A 17,149-nucleotide genomic window follows, 5' to 3' on the forward strand; every position below is an offset into this window, starting at 1 on the left:
ACTGAAAGCTTTTGCAATTACTTTTAACCAACTTTTACGGTATTTGTAGTGATTGATGTACTGTATGAAGTCAAGTTTATACATTAAAGATTATAAGTTCTAATAGATTTGATCAGTAGGTCTATTGCTTTATAATGTAAAACCCAACGAACATATTTATGTGAAATGTTTGCTTGAAAAGTGTGCTATCTTTTTTGAAAATGTGTGCCACTTGGTTTGATATTTTGTTATTTAATGCAATACTATTCATGCTTTTTAAATGTGACTTAAGTGTCCAAATAAGCTATTCTCTCCAATCAATCAATAAGAAACCTATGGACAACAAAGTACACAGACTGAGCTTCCTCTTTCTCTCCTACTTTCTCTTATGGTCTCTCATAGTGTCTATCCGTTTCTGTCACAGTATGTGTGTATGGGTGTGGTTTTGGCAGACTCCTGTAAGAGGTAGACAGGGTGTGCTTCGCACTTTGCCACGGCAATCTTTGCAGCCGTAGGGAAAGCATGTGCATGTTTACCTGGAGAGGTTGGGTGGGGCTCGGTGCCTCTGTGTTTGGAACAAGGTGTGGAATATAAAGATGTGTGGTGGTAGATATTTGGGTGTGTTTTGGAAATGCGTATCTGAGACACCTCTGACTCAGTCCAGTGCCTTTTTCTTACCTCTCTGAGAGTTCGTGACAGGGCGTGGCTGATTTTACACAGTAGAAAAAGTACTGCCCTGAGGCCTTAGATTTTTCGTTATGAGTGGAATACATTAGGTTACTGTACGATGTGACTATACCAGTGTATTCTGGTTCGTTCCAATATTTTTATGAGAGCAATGGTATTGATATTCAAGAAACAATCAAAGATCTTTTTGTTTACTACATTTCCAAGAAATATGACTAAAGGACAGATATTGTCACAAGTCTCTAACGGAGAGTCAAGTTTTTTGTCATGAGTCTAAGTCAAGTCTTAAGTCCTTCAAAGCCAAGTTTATGTCCAGCCTCAAGTCTTAGTTTTTTTTCTCATGTGTACAAGTCAAGTCTCAAATCCTTTTTGGTAGCAGTTTTTATATACTGCAGGTTAGTTTTTTAAACCCTGTTGCAGGCATTTCATATTTGTAGAAATGTATTATGTGTAGGCAGGGCTGGATCTCAATTCAGATTTCCAAATTTGTTTCGATTTTGATTAAAAAGCTGTTTGTTTGATTCTGATTTTAGTATCATTTAATTCAGTTCTGATTCATTTGAATATATTTTGTAATAACGTCCATTACTGTAATGTCTATTGCATTTATATATAAAATTAATTCTCTCTCAGCTAATGCTGCAGTGTACAAGGAACATTTTAACTTTTTACAATATGAAAAATAGTAGCTCCAAAAATCACATAAGACTCCAGTGGTTAAATCCTTCAGAAATCTTCAGAGGCAATATAATAGGTGTGGGTGAGAAACAAATAAAAATGTAAGTCCTTTTTTAACTCTAGATCTCCACTTTCACTTTCACATCTGAAAATAAAAGTTAAAGCGGAGATTTAGAGTAAAAAAGGACTTACATTTTGATCTGTTTCTCATCCACACCTATTATATTGCTTCTGAAGATATGGATTTAAATATTGAAGTCCAATGGATTTATTTATTCTTTATGTGATATTTGGAGCTATAAAGGTCTGATCACCATTCGCTTGCATTGTATGGTCCTACTGAACTGAGATATTTTGCTGAAAATCTCTGTTTGTGTTCTGCTGAAGAAAGAAAGTAATACACATCTGAGATGGCATGAGGGTAAATGAGAGTAAATGATGAGAGAATTTTCATTTTTGGGTGAACTATCCTTTTAAGTTCACTTTTGTTGCAGTTTGACATACTGAATATTATTCCAGGGTGTTTCCCATAGTTCTTCTTTAGTTCCTTGCATGTGCCCAAACTTGATACAGATGATGCTATCTCATTGTGGATCAGTGATGTTTATTAGATACTGGCTGATGTGCCTGTAGATGATGGTGTGGTAAATAAAACTGCACTTTAAGGCTTCTAAGAACTGTTTTAGTTTCCTACATTTCTATGGCTTTGGTTTGGCCTTCAGTATGGGTGTGGTTCTTTGTTGTGGCTCTTGCCAACATGATGTTCTGGTGTAAAATTATACAACTTCTGTGTCTTCTTAAAGGTTGTAGTTAACTACATAAATTTTACAGTACTTATTAAAGGAATATTCTGGGTTAGCAGCATTGTTAATTGGGATGCACATTTTTTTAGGTTAGCTGATAAATGTTCCTATGCTCATTTTGACACTATTTGGCCTCGTCTTGCGTCATTAGCATCTTACCTGCTAAAGAATTCTGTCACAAAACTTAAATGTGATTATAATGAGTCTGCACCATGTAGTACCATTATGCACATTCAGATGCAAACTATTCATTGTTCTTGTGCTGCATTCAGCTATAGGGATTTGATCAAACACGTCTTTATATGAGGAAAGGCATGATCCATTTCCTTTGAGACATGTGCTTTCTGAATCATGCATGAGTAAATGTAGAGCTGAGACACTGATCTTGACGTGCCCGCGCTTGTCAGGTGGGAAGATTTTAAATGCGCGTTCATCGGTATCAGCTGGCACAACCTTCAGGTGGCCGTTTCATCGCACTGACGACTCAACGGGCTTGAAAATCCCTTCATATCGACAGGACATTAGAAAAGTGAGAACTTGGAGATACTTGCTTCGTTAATGTGGAAAATGAAGAGCATTTGGATCTTTTTGTGCGCAGTTTGCATTTGGTCCCCAGTTCAAGGGACATTTCGACGTAAGTGTTAGTTCTGATTGAATTTTTGAATAATGTGCTATTAGCCCATTTAGCTCAATATTATGGCATTGTGTTGAAGACAGACTAATTGTAATCGACGAAAGGGGATGGTATAAAAAGGGGTTCATTTGTTTTAATGTTTAGGTTATGCATCTAAAAGTTCATAAATAACAGTAAAACAGATCTACAGATTATTCTAATGTTCATTAAACCGTTGCCTTCATTCATAAACATCAGTTTTGGTAAGAAGCCTATTCAGCCTTTATTTCTAATACATTATAACATTATAATACACATTATATCTGTCCATAAATAGCAGTTATACTGCATTATAATAGCAGTCAAATTATTTTTCATAACCATTATAATAATATTCAATATTATTCTTAGTTACACAAATTTAAAAAAAATGTAAGGCATTATAAAACATGATACAAACATGAAATGTTGTGTTGTTGAAATACGTACAATAGGTCGGCTAACTATTATGATGCACAGTAATCAAGGAGTATATATCATATAATATGTGACAGTTATTTATGAGAACATACAGTTGATTGTAAGGTGTATTATAATTCATAATACACTGTTAAATCATTATATATATATATATATATATATATTGGCTGTATTGGCTTCATTGAGAGTTTTAATGATTTGTGTCTTTATTTGACATAACTTCTTCATCATAGTAATAGAAATACTTAGGACACACTACTAAAGAAAACAATGCAGAGGGAGATTTCATAATTAATCCCAGTCTAAGAAAGGTGCTTTAATTAATTCATATTTACAGTGTATAATTACAGTACAATGCAACAAGATGCTACAACAGAGACATTGCCTCATTAACACTCAGATCATAATAATTATCAAAAACCCAGTAATCCTAATCATAATGATCTGAATAATACTGATAATGATAATAATAAGTCTGGTAGCCCGATGGGAAACTATTAGCATGATTTGATTTTGAATTGTTGACTTTGAAGCTATAAATATGTGTTATGCATGTACAAATGTAGAACCAAAATGTGGAAACCGAATGTTGCATTTACTATGATTTGTTTTGATTTCAAAACAACCTTTGAACAAACAGAAGGACTTTTGTCTTACAGTTGAGAATGTGTAGGCAATTTTTTATGATGTGTTGTCATGGAGATTGAGAGGCTGTTTTTGCTCACCTGTGAGAGAGTGCTGATGTTGTTACATTAGACAGAATGGAATGTCTGTCCTTTTCTGAGTGGATAATTGTTTGGGGGGCATTTTATGCTGACTCTATATTACATCATAACATTAGTTATAAACAGGGTTGGGGAGTAATAATGGGAGTATTTGTATTTAAAATACAAAATATAAGTAACTGTATTCCACTACAGTTACAGTTTAAATCATTGGTAATCAGAATACAGTTACATTCAAAAAGTATTTTAATTACTGAAGAGATTACTTTGCATTTTATTGTCATTTCTTTCATTTAATATTTAGTCCTTTCAGATGGAAAACATTTATACATATTAATGATGCCATACAAAGTGCATTTGAACAGCGGTGAAACACTTTCTTATGATGTGTTACATTCATACGAGCAGACAGAGAAGTAAGTTTGAAGTAAGTTTGGAGCAGAAGAAATAAAAATAAACCTTGTGTAAATTGTCAGCTTTACGTTAAGCTAAAATGCTATTTCTAGCCATTTTACATACACATTACTTGGCACAATCATATTTTTTTATCAAGAAAATTTACGTTGGATCATAATTTCTTTTTTTCTTGTGAGACCTTTGATATAAGGGCAAAAATCATATTCTTGATAATAGTTTTTGTATTGTTTTCCTGTAAAAATATCTAAAAATCCTTAAAACAAGATCAATTTGATTTATCTTGTTTTAGAAACAACACTGCATAAGATATTTAGGTTTTTCAGAGAATGTATTTTTAACATGTGTATTTTGTCTTACTGTACTGGCAGAGTTTTTATAGTCAAAACAAGTGAAAAAATCTACCAGTGCTGAAGGAGTAATCTAAAGTATTTAAAATACGTTACTGACCTTGAGTAATTTAATGGAATATGTTACAAATTACATTTTACAGCATGTGTTCTGTAATCTGTAGTGGAATACATTTCAAAAGTAACCCTCCCAACCCTGGTTATAAATTACCTACAGGAGCAAACTTGTCCTGCCCACAAAGCAACTGTCTATTATCCAACATCCATTATAGATTAACATACTGTAGACCTGTTTAAATGTGCACTAGGTTGTTTTATTACAGGTAATCCTGCATGATCTAAACATCTATGCTGTGAACATCATCTTTCTTTTCTTTTCTTTTTAAGTTGTCAACCCCTGAATGTCTTTCAGAAGTTTGCTGATCTTCAGACATATGCGGTTTTGCCAGTTAATGGTTTTTGAGTTTGAGTAATTGTCGATGTACTGTTGCATTACTTATGGGCTAAAGAATGTGTGAATACACCTAAGGGTGTGCGGGAATTTTCTGTGTCTGTGGCAGTTGTTTGTAGGAGTCTTTAGATGTTACTTTCTCATGCTCACAGTACCACTAAAATCTGGCTGGTACCACTAAACTTTAGCAGCAAAATAGTCCATTTTATTTTAAAATACTGTAAAAAGTTGACATATTCAACAAATTCCTAACTCAAAAAACTTTTAAGTGTTGTCTATACAGATTTCCTCATCTTAAATACCAAATTAAATCAAATGTTTTGTGGCTTTGATCCCATGTCTGTTAGCTTTAAAGGTGCACTCAGTAATTTTTTTCAACATTAAAAAGGTTTTACTCCAAAAGAAATGAATTGTAATTTTCAAACATATGTATAAAATCATGACTGCTCACATGAGGTGAGGACTCTAGTCATATCAGTAACCTTATATAAGCTGTTTTATGGGGGGCCTGGGTAGCTCAGCGAGTAAAGATGCTGACTACCACCCCTGGAGTCACGAGTTCAAATCCAGGGCGTGCTGAGTGACTCCAGCCAGGTCTCCTAAGCAACCAAATTGTCCCGGTTGCTAGGGAGGGCAGAGTCACATGGGGTAACCTCCTCGTTGTCGCCGTAATGTGGTTCTCGCTCTCAGTGGGGCGCGTGGTGAGTTGTGCATGGATGCCGCAGAGAATAGCATGAAGCTTCCACATGCGCTATGTCTCCGTGGTAACGCGCTCAACAAGCCACGTAATAAGATGTGTGGATTGATGGTCTCAGACGTGGAGGCAACTGAGATTCGTCCTCCACCACCTGGACTGAGGCAAGTCACTACGCCACCACGAGGACTTAGAGCGCATTGGGAATTGGGCATTCCTAACTGGGGAGAAAATAAATAAATAAATAAATAAATGCTGTTTTATTCTGTATGGGGGCAGGGGCACCCTCATGCGGGCTGCCATTTTAGAATCACATGACCAGCTGAATTCTACTCGCTCAGTCTATGTAACCATATTGTTATTGGACATTTTCACTCTTGGATTAAATTAATCATGGCTGATTGTGAATAGTGAATTTCTACAATGGCATCTGCAACTGAAAACTGTTGATTTTTAATGATACTGCATCCACACCACTAGGTGTCACTGAAGTCCAAGATGACACGAGCGAAAAGTTACTGAGTGTACCATTAAGGTCATCTAGGCTATACGTGAGTGTACTCCTAAACGTTGAAAAAAATTCCCCTTTAGCAGATATGCACCTTTTAAATTGACAGCCCTTCTCATACAGGAAAACAGACCAAAAAATATTGGACTCATGGTGCACAACACAATGTTTTTGTCCAATCATATGCTGAATGTTCCTCCCCTTATTATCACCTACCACTAACAAGCAAGTAGCAAATCTTGGTTCATGGCTGTGATGTAACTAAAGCTTTTTGGCTGTCTAAAAACAAAAGAGAATAGCCTTTCAATAGGCTATTTCTCACCCAAACGTCCTTTCAATAGGAAATATGACAACACAATACAGAAAACTGTGCTTGTCAAGTGATTTCATGGGGTCTTTAACAGTGAAAGGTTTCTGCCACGGCATCAAACAGCCAGTCACCAACCTCTGTGTGTTTTCTTGCAGCTTCCACTCCCTGTCAATGTAATGGTAAAGCACACTACTGCAAATTGGATAATCTGGGACTGCACTGTGTAAACTGCCAGGGGAACTCAGAAGGGCGGCAATGTGAAAGCTGCAAGGAAGGATATTACCACCAGAGGACAGGAGACAGCTGTTTGCCCTGCAACTGCAACACTGCAGGTGAGACACTACTAAAAAGCAGTAGTCAGGAGACTTCATGATCGTCTGGAAATTAAATCTCTGTCTATTAAATTCACACATTTTTAACTGTTGCTTAAAGGGATAGTTCACGCAAATATGAACATTTTTCATCATTTAATCACCCTAATGTGATTTCAATCCCATATGACTTTCTTTATTCTGTTGAACACAAAAGGAGATGTTAGGCAGAATGTTTGCCTCAGTCACCATTCACTTGCATTGCATCTTTTTCCATACCATGAAAGTGGATGGTGACTTGAACGACATGAGGGTGAGTAAATGACGATAGAGTTTTCATTTTTGGGTGAACTATATTTTTAAGTGTCCAGTTACCTTTGGGGCTACTGCAGGGGTGGCGTTTGCATATGGCCAAGTATGGCAGTTGCCATACCCTAGCATGCAGACAAAACCAGGGGAATATATGCCTTATTAAGATGCAGTTTGCTCATCACTTCAGTCTGTGTCAGCCTCATTTCCCCACAGCATTATAAGCCCAATTATATCATAGAAACGACCATACAAATCATCTTAGAATTATGGGCTGTTTCCCAAGGCATCGTGATTTAAGTTCTTGAAAATGGTCGTAGATCTAGTGTTCTGTAGTAAGGACATATGACTTATGCAGACACTTGCAGGACAATCGTGAAATTACACCTCATGCAATTTAATACAGTTAATGTCTCACATTTTATGCAGATGTATACAATGTGACCATACTTTAATTTTTAATTTGAGTTATATTTAAATAGAATATAATAATAAAGGTCTTCTTGTTTTGTGAAACACTGCCGCTGCCACTGTATGAACAAAACGCATGTTTACATTTTTCGGTTTAGGTTCCCAAGGACCAGCCTGCAACAATGAGGGACGGTGTGTGTGCAAACAGGGAATTCATGGGGACAAGTGTGACCGCTGTCATGATGGGTCTCCAGTCGCTGTAAATGGGTGTGAGCCTTTGAGGTGAGAACAGTAATCCCAGTGTTTAAAGGTGAAATGTGTAATTTGAATGTTAAAATATTTTGTCCTATCTTTGTCCTAATTAGAAGCCATTCTTAAGTTGATTCATCACCTTTGGTAATACTAACTTCACCTTTAATTTTATGCCTGACTGAATCAACTGTTAGTATATTTGATCAAACATTTTGACTCCATGTTTGTTAGGTATGTTTGGCTCAATTTGTGTCTTCTCTTACAGGCTTAGCTGTCGGTCACGTAAGAATGGCCAGCTCACATATAACACAGAGGAATGCTTGCCCTGCTTTTGTAACGGACATTCAGATGTGTGCTCCTCAGCTGAGGGATACTCCATTCACAATATCACTTCAACTTTTGAACATGGTGAGTTTAATAATCATGGATTAATCATGCATAATCCCTGATTTCAGCCAATCACATTCATATGCTAACAATTTAAAGGGATAGTTCACCCAAAAATGACAATTCTATAATCATTTACTGACCCCCATGCTGTTCCAAACCCATTTGAAATGTCTTCTTCCAAAGAACATTAAAGATGATGCTAGGAAGAATGTTTGCCTCAGTCACCATTCACTTTCATTGCATCTTTTTTTCCATACAATGAAAGTGAATGGTAATTGAGGCTAACATTTTGTAGAACACCTCCTTTTGTGTTCCATGGAAGAAAGTAATGGGTCAAACAGGTGAGGGTGAGTAATTGAAGACAGCATTTTCATTTCTGGGTGAACTATCCTTTTAAATTTGAACCTAAATTGCAAATACCACGTTTTGTGCAGACTGAATGAAAATCTCTTTTTAATTATTATAATTTTTTTGTCTCTTATAGGACCCGAGGGTTGGCGAGCTGCCACTGCTCAGGGTGTGAGTACCTCACAAGTGCACTTCAGGTGGTCTCCCACTCACAAAGACCTTGAGGTTATCTCTAAGGAGATCTTTCCTATTTATCTGTTTGCTCCAGGTAGGTTGTATCAGGATTTATTTTATTATTGGTACTACCAGTAATATAGTGTCTGTGTTATATTCATACCTGCCAACATTGGATTGTGAAAAATTGGGAGATTACGTTTACATACAGTGGGAGGAAGGTTGGTAAAACGGGAGGAATCCAATAAAATCGGGAGTGTTGGCAGGTATGGTTATATTGCCCAGTTTCCACAACTCCTGCTTCTCTGTTCAATGTAGCATCATACCTGGGGAATCAGGTTCTGAGCTACGGTCAGACACTGACCTTCTCTCTGCGTCTGGACAGAGGTATCCGTCGTCCCTCCACCTATGATGTTATACTAGAAGGAGCCGGTCTTAAGGTGACTGCTTCATTAGGGGACTTGAGAATTGTGGTACCCTGTGGCAAGAAAATCACTTACACTTTCAGGTGAGTAACATCATCAAAAATAACTAGATGATTATACTTTCTGAAGAACATGTGAGTGGTACTTAATGCAAAACACACCTCTATGATGCTAGGATGTTGTGGGTGGTTGCCATAGTGTTGCTATGAGACTGCTAATGTGTTCTAAGCGAGTTGTTATATGGTTGATAAGGTGTTCCGGGTGGTTGCTAGATAGTTGCTAGAGTGTTCTTGGTGATTGCCAAGGTGTTCAGTGTGGTTGCTAGAGTGTTCTGTGTGGTTGCTAAGTGGTTGCTAGGGTGTTCTGGTGGTTGCTAGATGGTTGTTAGAGTGTTCTGGGTGATTGCTAGGTGGTTGATAGAGCATTCTTTGTGGTTGCTAGAGTTTTCTAGGTGGTTTCTTTGTGGTCACCAGGGTGTTCTGGGTGGCTCCTAGTGTGTACTGGGTGGTTGCTAGAGTGTTCTGGGCCATTGCTATGTGGTTGCTAGAAGGTTCTGGGTGGTTGCTAGTTGGTTGCTTGGGTGTTCTGGGTGTTTGCTAGAGTGTTCTGGGTAGTCAATATAGGGTGTTCTGGGTGGTTGCTGGGGTGGTTTGGGTGCCTCCGTCAATGTGTATATGATTTTTTCGCCAGTTTTAATGTCCAGCAGTTGAAAATTTTAAGTCTGATCATTAAGAAAGTAATAGCACACCTCACCTCAACCGGCAACCTGATTTGAGGTAGCGTTCAAGTCTGTTGCACAAATGCTGTTGGATGAGTTTCATGCCAACGTTTACATAGGGGTAGGGGTTTTCAAATCCCTATCCCAAGTAAGAGCAATAGTAATAGTGTTATAGTGGTGCTTGCATATAACAGCTTTCCTAAAGCCCCTTCCAGATGCAGAGTTTTAATGCTCAAAGGCTTAGGCTTATAATAACCATTCTATTGTATATTACAATACTACACAGATTGGATGAACAACCTGGCAGCAAATGGAGACCACAGCTCTCATCCACAGAATTCCAAACTCTTCTGAGCAATCTTACAGCCATTAAAATCAGGGGAACATTTGGTGAAAATGGTGAGTACCACTCCAACAATGTATCACTTGAGCTGCAAATACCCCAGAAATAATATATAAAGAATTAAAGAATTGTGTGACTGCTTTAATAACAGGACGTGGCTACCTGGACGACGTCTCCCTGGTGTCAGCTAAACCTGGCCCTGGCACCCCTGCAGTCTGGGTGGAGAAGTGCAGCTGCTCTGTCGGTTATGATGGAATGTTCTGTGAGCGCTGTGCCACAGGATACAAGAGGCGTTTCCCCGGCCAAGGCCCCCGAAGCCCCTGTGATCTATGTTCCTGTCAGGGTGGAACCTGTGATCCAGAAACAGGTATGTTATTTCAGTGTATTCGATATGTGTTTTAAATATAATGAACAAGTCTGTGCTGGAATATTTGGATTTTTTGCATTTACAGGAGGATGCTATTCTGCTGATGAGATACCAAACCTGCAGATGTGCCCTAAAGGTTATTATATCAACCGCCAGCAGTCTAACTCCTGCCAGAAGTGCCCTTGTCTCGAAGGTGAGGCTTGCTATGTCATTCCTGGAACTCAGCAAGTGACGTGTGTCCGTTGTCCTCGAGGGACTACAGGTGAGGATCACAGAGCAAATATACAGGGAAACTTCAGAGGAATAGAAATTTAATTTCTGTTATAATTTACTCGCCCCATGTCCTTTCAAACCCATATGACTTTTTCTCTTTCTTGGAACACATAAAGTGAATGTTTGAAGAATGTTAAAACAATTAATAAGGATTAGGGCTGCTAAGCTCCAAAATGACAAAAAAGCAGTTTAAATGTAGTCCATAAGACTTTTCTATTTTCTATTTTCCAAGTCTTCTGAACTGAAGGCATTCAATAGCTTTGTGTGAGGAATAGACCAAAATGTTAGTCGTTATTCACTGCCGATCTCTCCATTGAGCTGTCAACTGCTTCGACCAAGTCAGTAAGTTGAACTCGACAAGCAAATCAGTCCAATTTCTGAATGAATCATTCAGACCTGTTTTATTAACTTGATCAACCGAACTATTGAAAATATTTGACTCATAAGAAAGATTCCTTCATGAATCCGCTACTCTCATGAACGTGCCAAAGAGAGCTAGGGATGATTTCAGAAATTTCAGTGAATAATCACTGAAATCAATTTACATCTGTTACTCACACAAAGCTATATTATGGCTTCAGAAAACTTGGAATATAGTCATATGGGTTTGAAACGACATTAGGCTAATTAAATGATCATTTAAATTTTTGGGTGATCTTCTGCTTTAAAAATAAACAGCATGAATCTCAGTATTTCTCAAGTCAAGTCAGATTTTTATTGTCATTCAACCATGTCTGAACACGGAGGAACGAAACAGAACAGGAACATTCTATGATGATTGCAGGCCTCCTTATTAAAGGGATAGTTCACCCAAAAATGAAAATTCTCTTATCATTTACTCATCCTCATGCTATCCCAGATGTGTATGACTTTCTTTCTTCAGCAGAACACAAACGAAGATTTTTAGAAAACTATCTCAGCTCTGTAGGTGTAACATAGATGAGGCAGATGGAGTTGATTCAGGATCCATGTGCGTTTTATTTACAGTGTAGAGACACAATGAAAGATTAGACCAGGAGACAGGTGGGCAAACACAGTATAGAAATCCAACAACGTAGTATTGGTCAAAACACAGGATATCCATCCAGAGAGGCAGTACAACCTATTAAACGATAATCCAAAACAGTAATCCACAACAGGCAGATGTCATGCACAATAAATCAGACAGAGATAATAGAAACGCTTGGTATGTTTTACAGGGCAAAACAATACTTCGCAGTGAGCAACATGTGCTCACTGTTTTTATAGCCAGTCTAATGACTAACTCGTCTCAGTCTAACTACTACTCTAATGACTAACTACTGTTCTCAGTCAGTATTCGGGCGAGGGAGCTTTCTGGTGGCGCTCAGGGGGACCAGCCTGATTGGCTGGTGTGACAGTAGGTCCATACAATGCAAGTGAATGGTGATCAGACCTTTGTAGCTCTAAAAATCACACAAAGAAAACCTAATAGTGAATCATAAGACTTCAGTGTTTAAATCCATATCTTCAGAAGCTATATAATAGGTGTGGGTGAGAAACAGATCAATATTTAAGTCCTTTTTTTACTCTAAATCTCCACTTTAACTTTGATCTGTTTCTCACCCACACCTATTATATTGCTTCTGAAGATATGGATTTACCCACTGGAGTCTTATGGGTTACTTCTATGTTTCCTTTATGTGATTTTTGGAGCTACAAATGTCTGATCACCATTCACTTGTATGGACCTACAGAGTTGATATATTCTTCTAAAAAAATGTGTTTGTGCTCTGCTGAAGAAAGAAAGTCATACACATCTGGGATGTCATTAGGGTGAGTAAATGATGAGAGAATTTTCATTTTTGGGTGAACTATCCCTTTAAGTTGTAATCACCATTAATCTATTTCCCGTGTTCACTTTGATTCTGTGTTCTACAAATGTATCCTAAAATCACGTGTTCATTCATGCCTCTGTGAACACAACAGGCTCTCGTTGTGAAATCTGTGATGAGGGTTTCTATGGTGACCCCCTGGGAGAGTACGGCCCTCCCAAACAGTGCCAGCCTTGCCAGTGTAATGGCCACGTGGATCATAACTCTATAGGCAACTGTGACCACCGAACAGGAGAGTGTCGGAAGTGTTTGAATCACAGTTCTGGCCCCAAGTGTGAGAACTGTGTAGAGGGATACTACCACCGTTACCCCACAGAGCCATGCCAGGGTATGCCAACTCTCACAAGCCTGAAAATATGCCACAAATAGCACCAGTACATGTCAAATACTGTGAAAATACTGATTCTAGCTTTCTCTTGTCCCTGTAGCTTGTAAATGCAACCGACAGGGCTCTGTGTCAAATTCATGCAGCGATAAAGGCCATTGTAAGTGCAAGGAAGGCTATGAGGGTCTGAAGTGTGACAGATCAACATGTCCATCCTGCTTCAATCCAGTCAAAAGCAAGGTAGGGTAATTTGAGACAGAAAAGAAAAATGAAAACTAAGAAATATAAAAATGTATCGTCAGAGAAGTGGCATCATAATCCTTATCCTGTTTAGATAGATAGATAATTGATTGATTTATTGATTGATTGATTGTCCAGGAACCAGAGCACAGACTTATCTTAAGCTCTCTCTGTCCTCCCTACTTCTAAATCTCTTTAAAAAGCTCATTCACATAGGGTTAAAAATGATTGAAACATGAAAAGATATTTAGCATTGGATCCAGTCCCTGCACAGTATTAAAGTTGAGGTCTATGAATAAATGTTGGTGAATATATGTTGATCATTTTGTGTTTTATATCAGATCGAGACTTATGCACATCAGCTGCAGGAAATGGAGGATTTATTTAAAGGAACTGGAAGTGGTGATGTTTCAATCAACAATTCTGAGATGGAACGAGCTGTTAGGGCTGCAGAGGTCATGTTGCAAGCAATGGAGACCAGAGCAAATGAACTTATAAGTATGAAAATCCCTCTTCATGTCTTTGTTAATTTCTTTCTCACTCATTTGCATTTGTGTACGCAGTGGTATTTCGACACTTGTGGGCACATGATATTAGATGACACTAGATGACACTAGATATTAAATCATGACATCTGCATTCAAAGTGATGATAAAACTTTTCTCAGAACTAACCTGGCTTTACTTGCCTCGCTAAACAACTGCTCTTAAAGGGATAGTTCACCCAAAAATGAAATTCTCTCATCATTTACTTGCCCTCATGCCATCCCAGATGTGTATGACTTTCTTTCTTCAGCAGAATACAAATTATGATATTTAAAAGAATATTTCAGCTCTGTAGGTCCATACAATGCAAGTGAATGGGTGCCAAACTTTTGACGCTCTGAAAAGCACATAAAGGCATCATAAAAGTAATCCAAATGACTCCAATGTTTTAATCCATATCTTCAGAAGTGATATGATAGGTGTGGCTGAGAAACCGGAGATTGACTGAGCAGGGAGGAGAATGTATAGTAAAAAAGGACTTAAATATTGATCCGTTTCTCACCCACCCCTATCATATCTCTTCTGAAGACATTGTTTTAACAGCTGGAGTCTTATGGATTACTTTTATGCTGACTTATGTGGTTTTCGGAGCATCAAAGTCTGGCACGCATTCACTTGCATTGTATGGACTTACAGAGCTGAAATATTCTTCTAAATATCATAATTTGTTTTCTGCAGAAGAAAGAAAGTCATACATAACTGGGATGGCATAACGGTGAGTAAATGATGAGAGAATTTAAATTTTTGGGTGAACTATTCCTTTAAGGTCAGGTATAGTGAATGATCTAATTCAGTTCCCTTAGGTGTCCTAGCAGAGTAACCACAGATATAGTTCATCTCAATAAGTATTGACATGTTCCACAAACCAGAAAGTGTCCAAATACGTTTTGTCTTAATTTTAAACAATGTATATATTGTTTGAAACCTAATGAACTTCTTCAAATTTGTGCTAGTTCTATATTACCTTTACAAATACCAGTAGGTTTGATGTTTTTTTTTTTATTATTATTTCTTTTTAATAATGGAAAGACATTCAAATATTTTTAAGGTGCCTTAATTGTCCAAATACTTGGGCAACTGTAGTCAATTGTTTATTACTGTTTTTAAGACTTGTTATTTATACTATATAGATACAGAGAAAGAGCTTCAGAATAAGCTGGCAAGAATTAGCCAAACCCAGCTGAGAGAGGACAGAACCATGGAGGCTTTGTTGAAAACAGTGGATGGTATTAGAAGCAAGGATCAGCAGTATAAGATAGAAGTTTCTGAGATCCAGAAACTAATCAGTGACATCAGGTTACAACTGCAACAGGCCAAACGAGACATCCAGCAGGCTGTGAGTATTTCATTCGTATGTTTTTGAACTTGATATATGATTTGTTGATGTGTATTAAATTCTACACTTTATGGCCAAAAGTATGTGGAAACCTCTTTCTTATTAAAAGGTTTGGCTTCTTTAGCTACACCCATTACTAACAGGAACATAAAATCAAGCATATATAACCATGCACTCTCCGCAGACAAACAGTATTTGTAGAATGAGGCGAACAAAAGAGCTCAGTGACTATTAACATGCTGTTGTCATAGGATGCCACCAATACAATGGTTTACTGAGTCTGGTGTGGAAAAACTTGACTGGAAAGCACAAAGCCCAGACCTGAACCCCACTGAACTCCTTTTGGATAAATTGGATTGACCATACTAATTCTCTTGAGCCTAAACGGGAGCAAATCCCCACAGCCATGTTCATACATCTGGTGGAAAGCCTTTCCAGAAGAGTGGAAGCTATTGTAGCAGCAAAGGGAGGACCATTGAAATTAAAAGAACATTAGGCTTATATGGGTTCAGTGTTGAGGTGTCCACATTCTTTTGGCCATGTAGTGTAGACATATGGTATAAAATTCTAAAATAGAAAGATAAAAATTCTCTTGGTTGTCTTCATATTTCTATTTCAGGAGTTTCCCTCAGGCGATGCAGAGGCTGGCACTGATACCTTGTCTTATTTGGTTCAGAGAGCTGCTGATCTTGCCGAGCAGTGCGTAACATGTTCTTACTCAAATGCAGCAAACATGAGTGATTCATTACTGCATGTGTACTAATAAGCCATAGCTGTATCAAAAACAGAAATGGTTTTCAATATTTACACATTAAAGCATGCCTTTAACCATTGTTTAAAGGGATAGTTCACCCAAAAATAAATATTCTCTCATTTACTCATCCTCATGCCATCCCAGATGTGTATGACTTTCTTTCTTCAGCAGAACACAAACAAATATTTTTAGAAGAATATCTCAGCTCTTTTGGTCCTTACAATGCAAGTGAATGGTGATCAGACCTTTGTAGCTCCAAAACTCACATAAAGAAAACACTGAAGTAATCCATAAGACTCCAGTGGTTAAATCCATATCTTCAGAAGCAATATAATAGGTGTGGGTGAGAAACAGATAAAAGTCCTTTTTATTTATTTTTTTAACCCTAAATCTCCACTTTACATCTGAAAGTCACGTGGTGCCTGTTTAGTCTCCCTTTCACATCTAAAAGTGAAAGTTAAAGTGGAGATTTGGAGTAAAAAGGACTGAAATATTGTTTTGTTTCTCACCCACACCTATTATATAGCTTCTGATGATATGGATTTAAACACTGGAGTCATATGGATTACTTTTATGTTTTCTTTGTGATTTTTGGAGCTGCAAAGGTCTGATCACCATTCACTTGCATTGTAAGGACCAACAGAGCTGAGATATTTCCCTAAAAGTCTTTGCTTGTGTTCTACAGAAGAAAGAAAGTCATACACATCTGGGATGGCATGAGGGTGAGCAAATAATGAGAGAATTTTCATTTTCTAGTGAACTATCCCTTTAAACTTCCACATGGCTTTTTATCTGCATAAATGGTTTGCCGAGACAAGAAAATATGTGCTAGACTGACTTAAGGGTGTTTTATCACCAGGCACCAAGGTGAGGCAGTGACGGTGGAGACCATCGCAGCCAGTTCTCTTTCAGAGTCTGAGAAAGCCCTAGACCTCATACGCAGTGTAATTGGCAGAGAAAATAAGGTCAAAGACAATCTCAGGGACCTCAAGAAACAGTAAGTTGCTCAGACTTTGGGTTTTCCCCTGGAAACACACATTGTTAAGATACATCTTTCTATTAACAGAGTATAAAACTGTTGTA

General features: G+C 37.7%; 1 protein-coding gene across 1 annotated transcript in view; it reads left to right on the forward strand.

Annotated features, from left to right (window-relative positions):
* Positions 1-2,611: 2,611 nt before the first annotated feature.
* LOC127441379 (laminin subunit gamma-2-like) overlaps positions 2,612-17,149 on the forward strand; it is a 20,551-nt gene continuing 6,013 nt past the window's right edge. The window contains exons 1-15 of the mRNA XM_051698737.1: positions 2,612-2,781; positions 6,848-7,024; positions 7,882-8,005; positions 8,241-8,383; positions 8,850-8,981; positions 9,206-9,395; positions 10,317-10,429; positions 10,525-10,740; positions 10,826-11,002; positions 12,961-13,194; positions 13,295-13,431; positions 13,773-13,929; positions 15,107-15,312; positions 15,932-16,011; positions 16,926-17,063. Of these exons, the coding sequence (XP_051554697.1) occupies positions 2,706-2,781; positions 6,848-7,024; positions 7,882-8,005; positions 8,241-8,383; positions 8,850-8,981; positions 9,206-9,395; positions 10,317-10,429; positions 10,525-10,740; positions 10,826-11,002; positions 12,961-13,194; positions 13,295-13,431; positions 13,773-13,929; positions 15,107-15,312; positions 15,932-16,011; positions 16,926-17,063 (2,300 nt within the window). The 5' untranslated portion in view covers positions 2,612-2,705. The remainder of the gene's footprint in view (positions 2,782-6,847; positions 7,025-7,881; positions 8,006-8,240; positions 8,384-8,849; positions 8,982-9,205; positions 9,396-10,316; positions 10,430-10,524; positions 10,741-10,825; positions 11,003-12,960; positions 13,195-13,294; positions 13,432-13,772; positions 13,930-15,106; positions 15,313-15,931; positions 16,012-16,925; positions 17,064-17,149) is intronic.

Source organism: Myxocyprinus asiaticus, chromosome 5 (assembly GCF_019703515.2).
Source record: "Myxocyprinus asiaticus isolate MX2 ecotype Aquarium Trade chromosome 5, UBuf_Myxa_2, whole genome shotgun sequence".
NCBI classification, from domain to species: Eukaryota; Metazoa; Chordata; class Actinopteri; order Cypriniformes; family Catostomidae; genus Myxocyprinus; species Myxocyprinus asiaticus.